The sequence below is a fragment of the Euprymna scolopes genome, chromosome 17, assembly GCF_053919585.1.
Source record: "Euprymna scolopes isolate OS-2025 chromosome 17, ASM5391958v1, whole genome shotgun sequence".
In the NCBI taxonomy this organism is placed as follows: domain Eukaryota; kingdom Metazoa; phylum Mollusca; class Cephalopoda; order Sepiida; family Sepiolidae; genus Euprymna; species Euprymna scolopes.
The window spans coordinates 120,625,960-120,640,421 of record NC_136498.1 but is presented as its reverse complement, the minus strand read 5'-3'; the positions used below and the strand labels follow the sequence as shown (position 1 = coordinate 120,640,421).

The 14,462-nt window shown below is 34.6% G+C and overlaps 1 protein-coding gene across 7 annotated transcripts in view; it reads left to right on the top strand.

Annotated features, from left to right (window-relative positions):
* The window catches only part of LOC145296942 (brefeldin A-inhibited guanine nucleotide-exchange protein 1-like), a 259,000-nt gene that overhangs the window by 135,405 nt on the left and 109,133 nt on the right, over positions 1-14,462 (top strand). For all 7 annotated transcript variants that reach the window (XM_080143154.1, XM_080143149.1, XM_080143148.1 and 4 more), the window contains one exon: positions 10,962-11,108. In XM_080143154.1, coding sequence (XP_079999280.1) covers positions 10,962-11,108 — 147 coding nt within the window. The remainder of the gene's footprint in view (positions 1-10,961; positions 11,109-14,462) is intronic.

Genomic DNA, 14,462 nt, shown 5'->3' with positions numbered 1-14,462 from the left:
TCCGGTTGTTGTTGGCGAGATAGTTAATATTTTTGTGGGTGCTCACCACTTTCTTGTGCCCATACGAATATTGAAATCAAGAGATAAAGATGCTAAACCTTATGTCTAGAATTCTTATTCCAATTTTAATCAAAATCCATTAACTGATTTGGATTATATATAAATTATACATAGAAAATGTTAAAAATGTAAGACTTAAGCTCAAGGGGTTTTAAGAAAAAATTGAAATTTAGGGAATCTTGTTTGGTGGCTAATAACTACAAATCAAATTTAATGTAAATCTAAAATATGATAATTTTCAAATGTGACGTAGGTAAGTCCTTATGCCTCCTAAAAACCCTCTAAAATTAAAGAAATTGAAATTTTGAGAATAATTAATTGATGTCTAATGCCTTTTGTTAAAATTTCAACAGTATCTGAACTTTTACAAATGGTTTCTACCTCCTCTTTGCTGCTTTAAACTAAACATAGCCCATATTATCCATTCTTGCGTCAAGGCAGCTGCATTTCAAAATTTGTAATGATTGGTTAATTAGTTTAGGAGTGAATCCTATGCATAGAAATATATAAACATACATATAACTAAGTTTATATACATGAACTCAAGAAATGTTGAAATTCACCCCCAAAAATGATGTGTTCATGTTCCTCACCGTGTTGCTAAGAATATATATATATATATATATTCCAAAATTTATAATGATCAGTTCATTAGTTTAGGAGATTATCTTTTACATAGAAATATATAGATTTATACACACACGCACAAACAAATATTTCGAAGAGAACTTAAATGCCTGCAAGACACTGTCCTTGAATATCTAAGCTCTCTGTACAAGTGTTTGTCAAAACAACCTGGTATGAGGATACTTGGAATAATAAACCATGACCAAATATTCAAAATCTTATCGTATTCGAAGCCCAAATAAAATATCAGTATGGCCAATTAACACTGGCTTTTACGAAGAATGGTGAACCTTTTCCAAGTAATTTTTACCTCAAGTAACAACACGAAGCTGGACACTCCACCAGACTAGACGAATTGTTGTTGTGAAATCTAATAAGAGCAAGAGATCGCAAAAAAGATATCCTATAACATTAAAATGGTCAATTGGCGAGAGGAAAACTATGTTCTCGACTTTTTTACTTTTTCAGGATTTGAGAGGTAAAGGAGGAACGGTAATAGAATATTTGAATATCGATGAGCCTCATAAAGATGTCGGGTTAGCCCAGAAAGGGGGGCCTCTTTGATTTCGGAAACATTCGACTGAAGTAAAATGAAACAAAAAACAGAAGGGATATATATTTAGGCAACATTCTTTCTTTTGAGCATATTTTGTTGAATAAAATAGGAACCAAACCAGAATTAGTAGACATGAAATATCTAATTTATTCAATTATATATATATATATATATATATATATATATATAAGGCATATTTCATTAAATAAAATAGACGTTTTTGTCTATTAATTCTATTTTCGATCCTTTCCAACTTCCAAATGACAGCCCTCACTTCTGGCAGGAACAGGCTAATGTAAAGAAGTGAGAGTTGCTAATTGGGTGTTGGAAAGGATTGAAAATAGAATTAATAGACAAAAAAATGTCTATTTTATTTAATGAAATATGCCTAAAAAAAAAATGCTGCCTATATATATATATATATATATATATATATATATATATATATAATCATGTTAATACACCAGCTTCAGTTGAACCATTGAACAAATGTTGAGATTAGCCAGTACTAAAATGGGTGACTATTTTTAGAATACCAGATGCTGTATATGCATCATCATTTCCAGTCATCCAAGATGTCTGATTGCCTCTGGAATCAATCGGTGCCAACTGTGGAAAGGTTTGAATGGAGATTGTGCAACCCTTGCTCCATAATTTCATGCACAGGCACTCATACAGTGAGTATCCATTGTCTCTTAATATTGAACAGAGACCTTAATATATACATACACAAAACAGTCATTCCAAAAATAAAGCCTTCTATTTTTTTTAACTTGAGAAGTTGAAGAGCTCCAAAGATGTGAGTGGTACCATTAAAACGAGCAACCTCTTATACTCCAAAATTTATTTTTCTACATAGTCACCACAATTTTCAATGCACTTTTGCCAGCCAGGAATTCAATGACGCATCTCTGCTTTTGACGCACTCCATGACAGGGGTTACTTTCTTAGTCTAACACCATCAATATCTGCAACAAAGAGATGAAATTTTCAGGTCAATAATGCATAAGTTCAGTCATCATAACAATGCGATTTGCATTCCTTTCTGATCCATTTAGGCAGAATGAAAGAAATAGGAGGGACAACTTTTGGAACGCCTCTTGTGTGTGTGTGTATATATATATATATATATATAATGGAAGACTCCGGTTAGTCTCAAAAGACGATAGATATCCCCTGTAAGGGTAACTACACATGTAATTGTGAGGCAAGTGTTGCGCATTCTCCAACCACACCTCTTCTTGAATCAGAACTGCTTGAGTCCAGGATGACTGGAAACAACTATGTTCAGTTTCTGTTGTCTCCTCTTGGATCTCCGACCACTCTGTTGTATTGATTAAGATAAAAATGAAATGTAATAAGTCCCTAGACGTACCTCTCCATCCTACAGTATATCGATACACTAATGCTGATTGGGATAGCTTCCATACATTTATATCCGATCTACCTCTGAGTTCCATGTTTAAAAAGGATGTGTCCTCTATAGTATCAGACCTGACGGAATGGTTAATTGTAGGTATAGACCGTTTCATACCCTCAAAAAAGTTCCAGTAAAAACCTAACAGTCAGCTATAGTTCTCTCCAGAATGTGCTGCTGCCATTACGCACAGAAATCAATTTTTCCATTGCTTGCAACGTAATAGATGTATGGAAACTAAAGCCGCTTTCAGGACTGCGAGCAACCATTGTAAGAAAGTAATAAAGAATGCAAGAGAGTTGTATACTCAGTCTGTCAAGTCCAAAGTAGCTGAGAAGCAGCTTGGTTCCCACCAGTTTTGGCAAATAGCAAACAGAATCCTGAACAGAAGCATGTGCTCTATCCCAACTATCATCAATGGACCTGAGGTAATCTCGTCAGCATCAGACAAGCCAAACTCCTTGCCAAGAACTTTGCAGCTAATTCTACCCTTTGCGATCAAGGCCGCCAACCCCCAATATTTCCTCCTGTATCAGAAAACACGCTATGTTATATACGTATATCTGTACGTGATGTTGCCAAGCTAATCAAAAACCTTGATTCCAGTAAAGCAACTGGCCCTGATGGTATTCCAATTATAGTACTCAAAAAACTTCAACCAGAGCTAGCGCCCATACTTACAAAACTGTTTAAACGTTGTCTTAAGGAAAATTGCTTCCCATCTCCCTGGAAAATCTCATCAGTATACCCTATATTTAAGAATTCAGGTGATCGCTCATCCCCCTCTCAGTACAGGCCAATAAGTCTCCTGTGCGTCATGAGTAAGTTGCTGGAATCTGTGTTAAATACAGAAGTAATCAACCATCTCAACAAAAATAACCTTCTTAGTGACACACAATATGGTTTCCATTCTGCTAGATCTACAGCAGATGTGCTTACAGTTATATCTCATAGGATTAGCAAATCTCTCGACGGAGGCAACCTTTCTAGGGCAGTTGCTCTTGACATGTCTAAGGCCTTTCATAGGGTATAGCATAAAGGTTTACTTCACAAGATCTCTAGCTATGGTATAGCTGGAAATGTCTTCTCAATTATTAAATCATTTCTTTCTGATAGGTTCATAAGAGTAGTAGTTGATAGGCAAAAATCAGAAGCTCACGGTGTTAATGCTGGAGTCCCTCAGGGGTCCATCCTGGGCCCAACTCTTTTCCTGATCTACATTAATGATCTTGCAAATCACATCCTTACATCATTCGTAGACATTTATGCTGATGACACTACTATTTATGGTAGCACATCTAAGACAGTAAACGACCAAGTTCTCTCTGATTCTCTCTCCTCTGATCTTGAGCACGTGGTGCAATGGGGAAAGGAGTGGCTGGTTACTTTTAATGCATCTTAAACCAAGCTTCTCTCTTTACATCATCAACATTCTGATCCACATCTGGCATCAATTGAAATGAATGGCTTGCGTCTTGAGGAGGCCTCAAGTTTCGACAAGCTTAAATGGAACTCGTACATCAAATCTGTTGCCAGGGCCGCTGGAAAAATGGTGGGATCCTTCTATCGATCCAGTAGATATCTCACTGTTGATGCAATTCTCTATCTATATAAGAGCCAAGTGCATCCAAGGATGGAGTACTGTTACCACATCTGGGCAGGAGCTGCTAGAAAGGACTTGTCTTGCCTTGACAGAGTTCAAAATAGACTTCGTAGCCTCGTAGATGTCCTTTTCTCTTCCCTGCAACCTCTATCTCACAGAAGAGGTGTTGTGAGTTTGTCTCTGCTGTATCGTTATTTTCATATATATATATACTAGACTACTCGTGACCCGTTATGTCAGTATGTTATACTAGCTATGGAATTAATGTATGAGCGTCATATTTGTGACGTAAAGAAAATAGTTTTTTTGTGACATTACAGAAACATTTCTATGAAAGTATATTAAAATGAAAAATTTCTATGCGACGTTCTGTTTATAATTGTTTATTTTTGAAAAAAAACAAACTTACAGCCATTGAATTATAAATGGTTTGCCATACTTATAGGTAAATGTGCACTGAACATATGCCATAATACTTAAAGTTAAATTCAAGTTTTGGTATATCTTTTAATTTAAATACGAAAAAAAAAAACAATTAGGATGCTGAAAATGTACAAAGTAAAACAATTCAGTTTATTGTCCCGTTGATTATTTATTTGTAACTCAAATTGAAAAAACATTTTCGGGGTTATTTATGTTGGTAGTGTAGAAGAAATATATGAATGTTTTTTAAGAAAGGTGTATTAAAAAATGGAGAATAAATTTTAAAAAAAATGAAGGCGGTGGGTAAATCGCCATTGTAAAATGCTCTTATGGTTGTCAACGGGTTAAAGTAGATTTATTTGTCAGAAAATTGCATTAAAATAAGTTAAACGAAATATGGAAATGAACGATGTAAAAAAATAAATAAATATGCAGGAAGTATTAACAATTGTTTATTTTTTAAACGCAAAAAAAAACAATTGGGATGCTGAAAACATACACAGTAAAACAATACGTTTTATTGTCGCGTTGATTATTTATTTGTAAATATGTCTTTTTTAATTTGCATTACAAATAAATAATTAACGTGACAATAAAAGGTATTGTTTTACTGTGTACGTTTTCAGCGTCCCAATATGTTTTTGCGTTTAAATTATCCAAATAAACAATTGTTAATACTTTCTACTTTTTTTTTTTTTTTTTTACATCATTCATTTCCGTATTACATTATGGGTTTATGTTTATGTACGCATGCGCAACCGGAAATCGTAAACCGGATGTTGGGTTACAACACACATTACAAGGTCATTTGAGTTTTATAATTATATCGATTGTGCCATTATCATCTAGATATCTATCTCCTATCCTTGGGATTTGGTTTCAAGACACATTATATATGTGTGTTTGTGCATATGTGTATATTTTTTTTTTATTCTTTCTCTTTCTTAAACATTATCGTGTTGTAATGTCTAATTATAATATTTCTGCTGGTGGATATCTAAAAGGACACATTTTACTACAGTGATTCATACGAGTCTGAAAATCATTTTTGAATAAATGATGTCTCATTTTGTATTCATTAGTATGTAGCGATCGAAGACTTTGAAACCTTTTCTTTTTTATTTATTTCTTTTTGTTGTTGTTAGGAACATGCTTATTCATGCTTATGGAAATAAACCACGCGTTCTTACTCTCCTTCTGGTAATGATGCAGCAATTTGTGGAGCTTTGGAAAGTTACCCTCTCCTCATCGTTTTATGATTATTACCAGGTCTATTCTGTTCGGATTCCTATCTATGAGTGCTTAAATAGAATCTGTTTTGTTAGTGGAATGAAACTTCATCTTGTCGTATGCTTATAGATTTATATCATGAATATTTACATTCACTGACAGAATAGTTTATCAAAGACAGAATAATTGGCAGAGGGCGTGGGGGGGGGTCCTTTGCCAGCCACAATGATAATGAAAGCATTACACTGCACTAACACCAGTGTGATGTGCTACATGAGTCACTCTGCTTTGTAAAGCGCATGCTTTAAAGTATCTGTTTTGCATATTTTTTATTATTTCAATAAAAGTAAATTGATACTAATACGAAATGAAAATCATTCAATATGTAATACTCAGTCTCATAGTTGCAATGAAAACACGCACGCAAACAAAGTTGGCTTTTAATTATATTAATATAAAGATTAAACATTTTTTTTATTAAAGTGTTGCATTGGTGAGGAGTCTAAATACTCCAAGAAGGCGACCGTGACAAAAGCCACCATTAGACACTTCCAACTCCAGTCAAGTCTAGATAAAATGGATGCAAACTGGAAAATGGAAGTGATCTTTGTAAAGTCCAGTTATGCTGTCATCTCCTTCTGACACAGTCGTGGAAACATTCTTTGCTTACAATATCTAGCATTATGTGTAGCGGACAATGAATGTGGAACGTTTGGATCACTCTTGATTATGATTGATTGAAGACGTTGACATTCGGGATTTTGAAACCTTTAAATGTCAGAAAGTGATTCTTTTAATTCCGAAATAGTTTGTCTTTTTAGGTGGGGGGGGGGGTGGAGGATAAAGGTTCAAGGGTTCTGTGGTTCAACAAGAACATCAATATTTTCCTTTGGTTTAGAAGCACAAAACAACCAGAAAACCCATAAAAAAAATGGTCCACAAAAAATGCAATCATTTGTGCAATTCTGCAACCTTCCGTCTTGGAGGAGATACAGTTTGAAAAAAATGTTAACAGACAGTGATTTTTATGAGACTTTTATAATGTTATTAAAAGGTATTTAATAATTTTAGAACGTGAACAGCCAACATACAAATAATTTTATTACTGGAATTGAACAACGCAACAGATAGTCACAAGTTTGGTAACTGGTTCGTAATGTACTCATTGAGGTCAACGTTGTGTCATTGAAATATTACTCTGAATAGTTTGTTGTATAAAGAAGTGCAGATACTTTATTTACAACAATAATCAAATAATCTTGTAAGAAAATTAAAACTTTTTTTAGATTTTATGAGAAATTCAACAATGATTAATATTTTCATGGATTTTTGAGACGCAGATTATAGATTTAGGCAAAATACATCTGAAGAAGATCAGGGGTAACATTGGTCGAAATGTGTTAATAACACTCAAGAGAATATAATGGTCCAAACAATACGGATTAATATTATTCAGTCCGAACACTTGATTTGAAAATCTACTAAAATGATGATGGTATTAATAGAAGAAAATGTTTTTCTATTTTGCAATTTTTACTTTTTTTTAAAATAACACATTTCTATATATTTTTTTTGTTGTTTTCTAATATATATGGTTTAGTTTTTTTGTTTTTTTTATGCAGTATATCAATCCTTTTTGGATTATTTAATGCCAGTAATCATGGAAAATGTTTTTAAGCTTCCAGTTTTTTATATTTTCAAATATTTATTCATGGTGTTTGGTTTGATTGTTTTGTAAAAGAAAATTGTTTTGTTTTTGACTTTGCACATGATTGAGTTTTGCAAAACGTTAAAAAACAAAAAAAAATAATATCAATTACTTTGGTCTTATGCTTCAACTGGACCATGTTCTCATGCACTGACAGTGATGATCATTTTCCAGTTCATCTTTAATTCAAACGACATTGAGCATTCTAAAAGAAACTGCTCTGAAAATGAAATGCGTGACGACACAGATTAAGTTTACTAGTGTTTTGCAGCACTTTGGAAAACCAAGTTCAATAAACCGTGGTTGTTGTTAGTACTCCAGAGAGGGAGGGAGGGGGTTCACCAACAACCTGGACCTGTGCCACTGGCAGACATGTCAGATTTTTAAGTTCAAATACAAAGGAAGTAAAAAAAAAATGGAAAAAAAGTCACCTTACCTCCAGCTATGATGTCATCCTCTCCTGACGCATATGTGGAAAAGTAGACAACCGGTGCTCTTCCTTGCTTACAATATCCAAAACAATAGTTGCATTCATGACACGTTTTTCCATTTTCAACAATTTCAGTGTATTATTAATGTAGACCCCCCACCCCCACCCCACCCCCGATCATCTCAGCTTTTCACTTCTCAAGGGTCACTTTGTGTTTGGATCACAATTTTCTTTTTCCATCCTTATGGCCGAAAAGTGTCTTGTATGTAAAATATATAATTCAAGCTTAGGTTCATTAGCAAATCACAAAAATCATACGTGTGTCCTTTACATTAGTTGCTTTGTTTAGAAATTGTTAACTACTTACTATCACTCTTGATTCTAAGCATAGCTCTGTCACCTAAATCGGATCAAATTTGAGATGTGTAGGAATTTATATAATAAAGGCTTGATTTTAGATTAGCAGAGGATGTCCGGTGTTGTCCAGTTGTAAAATATGCTTAAATATGATATTTAAATTTATACAGATTTTGTATATATTGTTAAGAGTCAATTATATATTGACTATTTCATATTATATTTTACCCAATATATAGGCGTGATTTCAAAAGAAAAAAAAAAATGATTTTTTTTTTTTTTTTTTTTTTTTTATTATTCAATTTTCACCCCAAACAAGGCACAGTGCCACTTTGAAGTAGGGGGCTACTATTGGGGACATAAGTTGCAAGGGATATTATGAAGAGAGATGAGTAGCAAGATGTCTGTTCACTTTACACTTTAACTTCTGCATGTCAGTACAGTTGGAAAAGCAGAATCCCAGGAGAGTTCCAAAGTCTAGCAGTTCTAGGGAATAACCTATTGGAGTAGAGGGCTTTCTTACACCTAGGGATTTCTACTGTGAAGGGGTGGGATTTAGCTGCTTGCCGGGTTTGTCGGGGGTATTCACGTCAAGGGGGTACGAGTGCTTGTATTTTGTCAGAGCATTCATCATTAAAATACTTGTAGAACAGGCAGAGGGATGCAACATTTTGTCGATAGAACAGAGGCTGAAGTTTAGCTGACAGTTCACGACCTATCAGGTTGGCGACTCTCTTTTGAACCCTGTCAAGGAGTGAGAGACAAGCAGCAGATGCACCAGCCGAAATGTGACAGCAACAGTACTTGGGTGCCATCAGCTAGAACCAAAACTGAAAGCAAGATTCGAGTTCCAGTGTGAGATGTTACCATGTGAGCCATCATTAGTCAGATAAGAAATAGCTAAAAATAAACTAACATTACGAGTAATGTACAAATCTAATATATAAAGTCGATATGCCTGTCTCCATATTTTCAAACTCCATCTCCTCCGAAACTAAAAGTTTCAGAGCGGTGCTAGGGGCTTCAAATGATTGGATTTTTTACAGATCGTTTTTTTATGGGTCTTTAGTCGGTTAAAGTAGTTTTTAATAAGGGGTCAAAAATGGGTCAAAATTGAAAAAAATGGATACACATTTTGTACATTTACCTTCGTTTATTTTTAATTTTTAATCAATTCATATGCGTGTCACGTTGGTACAGTGGTGACGACACCAGCTTTGAATGCTGCAGTTTCTGACGACACCTAAATACTTTTCTTTTTTTACTTTTTTTTTTGTTTTGTTTTGTTTTTGTTTTTTTTTTTTGACTTTTGAAATCATGGCTCTATAATAATATATATGAAATCTGGACAAATTAAAATACCATATTTAAGTGTATTTTACACTCGGGCAAAGCCACCCCCCCTCCTCTGCTATTCTAGCGTATATATATTTGAGCATGTGTAGAAGAGCAGTTTAAGTCTTTTTTTATTACATTTTCACCCCATACAAGGCAAATTGCCACTTTGGTGTAGGGGGCTACTATCAGGGGCAACAACTGCTGGGGTACTATGTAGGGATTTGGGCAGCAAGGTGTCGGTTCACGTTACACTTGAACTTCTGAACGTCAGTACTGTTGGGGAAGCAGGGACCTGGAATGGAATTCCAGAGTCTAGCGGTTCTGGGGAAGAAACTATTGGTGTAAAAAGATCTTTTACATCTAGGGATCTCTACAGTGTGGGGGTGGGATTTAGCAGCCTGTCGGGTTTGTCGAGGGTGCTCACGTCGTGGGGGCACAAGTGATTGCAGTTCGTCAGAGCATTCACCACTAAAATACTTGTAGAAAAGGCAGTCAACTTATATTTGCCTAATTTCTTTAAATTTTGACTCCTTAGCAACTATTTTAACCTGGTAAAGACCCTCAGAAAATGGTCCACAAAAAATGCAACTCTCTGCCTCAGAGGAGATACAGTTTGAAAAAAACAGAGACGGTCAGACATAGTGAGGTTTATAAATGAGATCAAAATATTCATGAACTTGATGTGTCTATAAAAGAGGTCAGTTTTCACATGAAGTCAGAGATGAAGCCATAGCGAGTAATAATCTAGGTACTTCAAGTGTTAGTTGTAAGAGGGTGCAAAGATTGGATTGCCAAAATTTAGGCTATCTCTTTATGGAAAACTCTGAGGACCGTGTATATCTTAAGTATAATAATAAAACAAAAATCTATATATGTTTGTATGAATGTCTTTATGCAAGTTATTTCCAGTGATGACTTGGCCAGAAACAAGCCCTTTTCCATGAAGAAGTCTCGATCAACAAAAGACGAAATAGCAAAGAAGAAAGGTATTCAATAACAAACAATATGGCATGCAGCATTTGCATAAAACATTGGGGGGACGAAATCAGTACTATTTAAGCTTTTGAGGAATGCTTAAATTGCTGATGTGGTGGGTCCGATGTTTTAAAAATTGAGACTTAACACTGAGATCAGTTTATCACTGATTATCAACCTTGAAGCATCTACAAGATATATTTTATTTAAACCTTTTTCTTTTTTTTTTTAAATCAGAAACTCATTGCTTATGGACACCTCACAGGAAACACAGCAGATTCCACGACTCCTGGGAAGCGATTGATCGACCGTATTGTGGAAACAATATGTGTCTGCTTCAATGGCCCACAAACAGATGAAGGTGTTCAGCTACAGATTATAAAGGTATTATTATTTTATTATATACATTATTATTATTTTATACAGGCTCCATCTACTAGCATTGTCTTTTTACTTTCATTTTTCTTTTCTTTTAACTATAATGTTTTGTTTTATCAATTTTTATAAAATGGATCTTCAAAGGTTTTAATTATTACGATATAGTTTGACCATAAAATTATCAGTTGGACACAATTGTGATAGAACCATGATTTTGATATGGTAATATTGTTTTAGCCTGTCTATAAAATAAAAAATAAAAAAACAAGTATTACAACAGAGATATTACATTTTCTATATTTTTCTTCATTTTAATCTTTGTTGTAACAGTTTTATTTTCTTAGTTTATCTGAAGAAGGTATTATATTTTGACATCTTGGATTACCAATTGAGTGAAAATGTGTTCTTTTGTTTAAAAAAAAAAAAAAAAAAAGCAAACGAACTATGAGTAAAAAAGTTTGTTTCAATCATATTCAATTGGCCGAAATCCATTTCATTTTTTTTTTTTTTTTACAAAAGAGTTACCACTTATCAAGACCGGAGACCACTCGAGCATAAAGGTTAATGAGTGTATGGTAGTCAATGGGAAAATATTGTAGTAATCGTTAGTAGTGGAAATTTGATAAATTAGTTTACTTAAGGGTACGGCTTATCAAAAACTTTTTCCCGTTGGACTTGAAGACGACTATATTGTAGTCAGTTGGAAAGCAGGAAAATGGAACAGATTTCTACAGGCGTGCAGTTCTAAGAAAGAAGTTTTCTTCATAGAATCTATGTTTAGGTTTAGGCACGGATAAAGAGTAGGGGACATTATTGATAATGGTTTCAGCTAGATGAGTGTTTTTCGTAAAATTCAAGCCATAGATTGGAACAGACGAGCACTTGCCATGAAAATAATGATAAAGCAGAAACAAGCTTGCAATGTCTCTTCTGTGGGAAAGAAATTGCAGGGAAAAGGAAAGGGCATCCCTCACTAGGCTACAAAGTCCATTTTGAATGCTGTCAAGGCAAGATGAGATACTTCTAGCAGCTTCTGCCCAGATGTGGCAACAGTACTCCATCCTCGGACATACTTGGCTTTTATACAGGTAGAGAATTGCATCAGCAATGAGATATCTACTGGAGCGATAGAAGGATCCCACCATTTTTCCAGCGACCTTGGCAACAGATTTGATGTATGTGTTCCATCTCAGATCAGGAGTACAAGTCAAATCCAGAAACCTGTCAAAACATGAAGCCTCCCCAAGACAAAAGCCGTTCATTTCAGTTGATGCCAGACAAGGATCAGAGCGTTGATGATGTAAAGCTTAGAAGAATGCATTAAAATTAACCAGCCACCTCTTTCCCCATAGCACCACGTGATCAAGATCAAAGGAGTGAGAATCCGAGAGAACTTGCTCGTTTACGGCCTTTGAAGTGTTGCCATAGACGATAGTGTCGTCAGCAGAAATGTCCACAAATGATCTAAGGATGTGATTTGGGAGATCATTGATGTAAATCAGGAAGAGAGTTGAGTCCAGGATGCATCCCTGAGAGACTCCAGCATTAATACTGTGAGCTTTTGATTTCTGCCCATCAACCACTTAACCTATCAGAGAGAAATGATTTAATAATTGAGAAGACATTTCCAGCTATACCGTAGCTGGAGATCTTGTAGAGTAGACCTTTATGCCATACCCTATCAAAGGCCTTTGACATGTCAAGAGCAATTGCCCTAGAAAGGAAGCCTTCCTCAAGAGATTCACTAATCCTATGAGATATAACTGTTAGCACATCTGCTGTAGATCTAACAGAAAGGAAACCATATTGCATGTCAGTGAGGAGGCTATTTTTGCTGAGATGGTTGACTACTTCTCTATTTAACACAGATTCCATCAACTTTCTCATGACGCACAGAAGTAATGATTGGTTTGTATTGAGGAGATGATCAATCACCTGAATTTTTAAATGAGACACACTGGTGAGGTTTTCCAGGGTGTTGGGAAGCAATTCTCCTTGAAACAATGCTTAAACAGCTTTGTAAGTATGGAAGCTAGTTCTAGTTGAAGCTTTTTCAGCACTATAGGAATACTATCAGGACTAATTGTTTTGCTGGAATCGAGGTTTCGATTAACTTGGCACCATCATGCACAGATATTTGTATGTCGCATAGCGTGTTTTCAGACACAGGAGGCCCTGACCGCAAAGAGTAGAATTAGCTGCAAAGTTTTTGGCAAAGAGTTTGGCTTTGTACGATGCTGAAAAGGTCCATTGATGATGGTTGAGATGAAGCACATGCTTTTGTTCGGGACCCTGCTTGTTATTTGCCAAAAGTGGTGGGAACCAAGCTGCTGCTCAGCTACTTGGACTTGACGGACTGAGCATTTTTATCAAGTTAGTGTAGGAGTTTGACGAAAAATCTATGTCTCATGAAATTCAACAAAAAAATGGTTCAATGATTTGTCAGATAAATTGATTGAAAAACTGTTACTCATTGCTGATGATGTAAAGCTGGGATCATCTAGAAGCAATTATGATCAACTTAAAGATAATCTCAATAAAATATAGTCTTCATCTTCAAGCTAGAGTCGATCTCTGAACTCTGCAAAATGCAATTATATTCCTCTCCTGCACTTCTGAAAAAAATTGGAGAAATTGTTAGTATCTGAATTCAACTTAAAGAAATTAATGTCTTTTAGATTTTTTTTTTTTTAATATGAAGCAAGACATTGCTTATTCTTAATCCTTTTGTAAGAAAAGCTTTTTTATTTTTAAGCAAAGACCTATTTTTGACAATATATATTTTAATGGTTTTGACTAAAGTAAATACACAAATGTCCTTTGTTAAATGATCATCTTGTCAATAAAATCTAAATGGATGACTTGCTCAGACAAGTTGTCTCTTATGCAACAGAAAGCAAAAAGCAGTCATCTAATACTTTCACCTTAGATGTGTGCCATTTATTTACAAAGCAATTTCAAACATTTGTCTTTCAAACGATTTTCATATAAGTTTGTTCGCTTCCTCACATATACAAGCAGGGATACCTAGCGTTGTCCAGGATTGAATGAGGACCCTTATACCTTTCTGCCCTCAGCTCATAAGACCACATTACCGACTATATATATATATATATACATACAAAAGCACATTCATCTTTTTTTAAATCCAAATTAATAAATTAAATAAAATATAATCTTAAAAAGATACAATACAAGTTAGAAAAGCATTTCATCCAAGGCATGAAAATTGTTGAACAAAATGTTTTTACTGTACGCTTTAAAAATAAAGGTACAAGCTTTAATTTGAAATTTATTTATCTTCAAAGTGCACTTTTATAAATTTTACAAAGTAAGGTATAAGAATTTAATACCTTACTT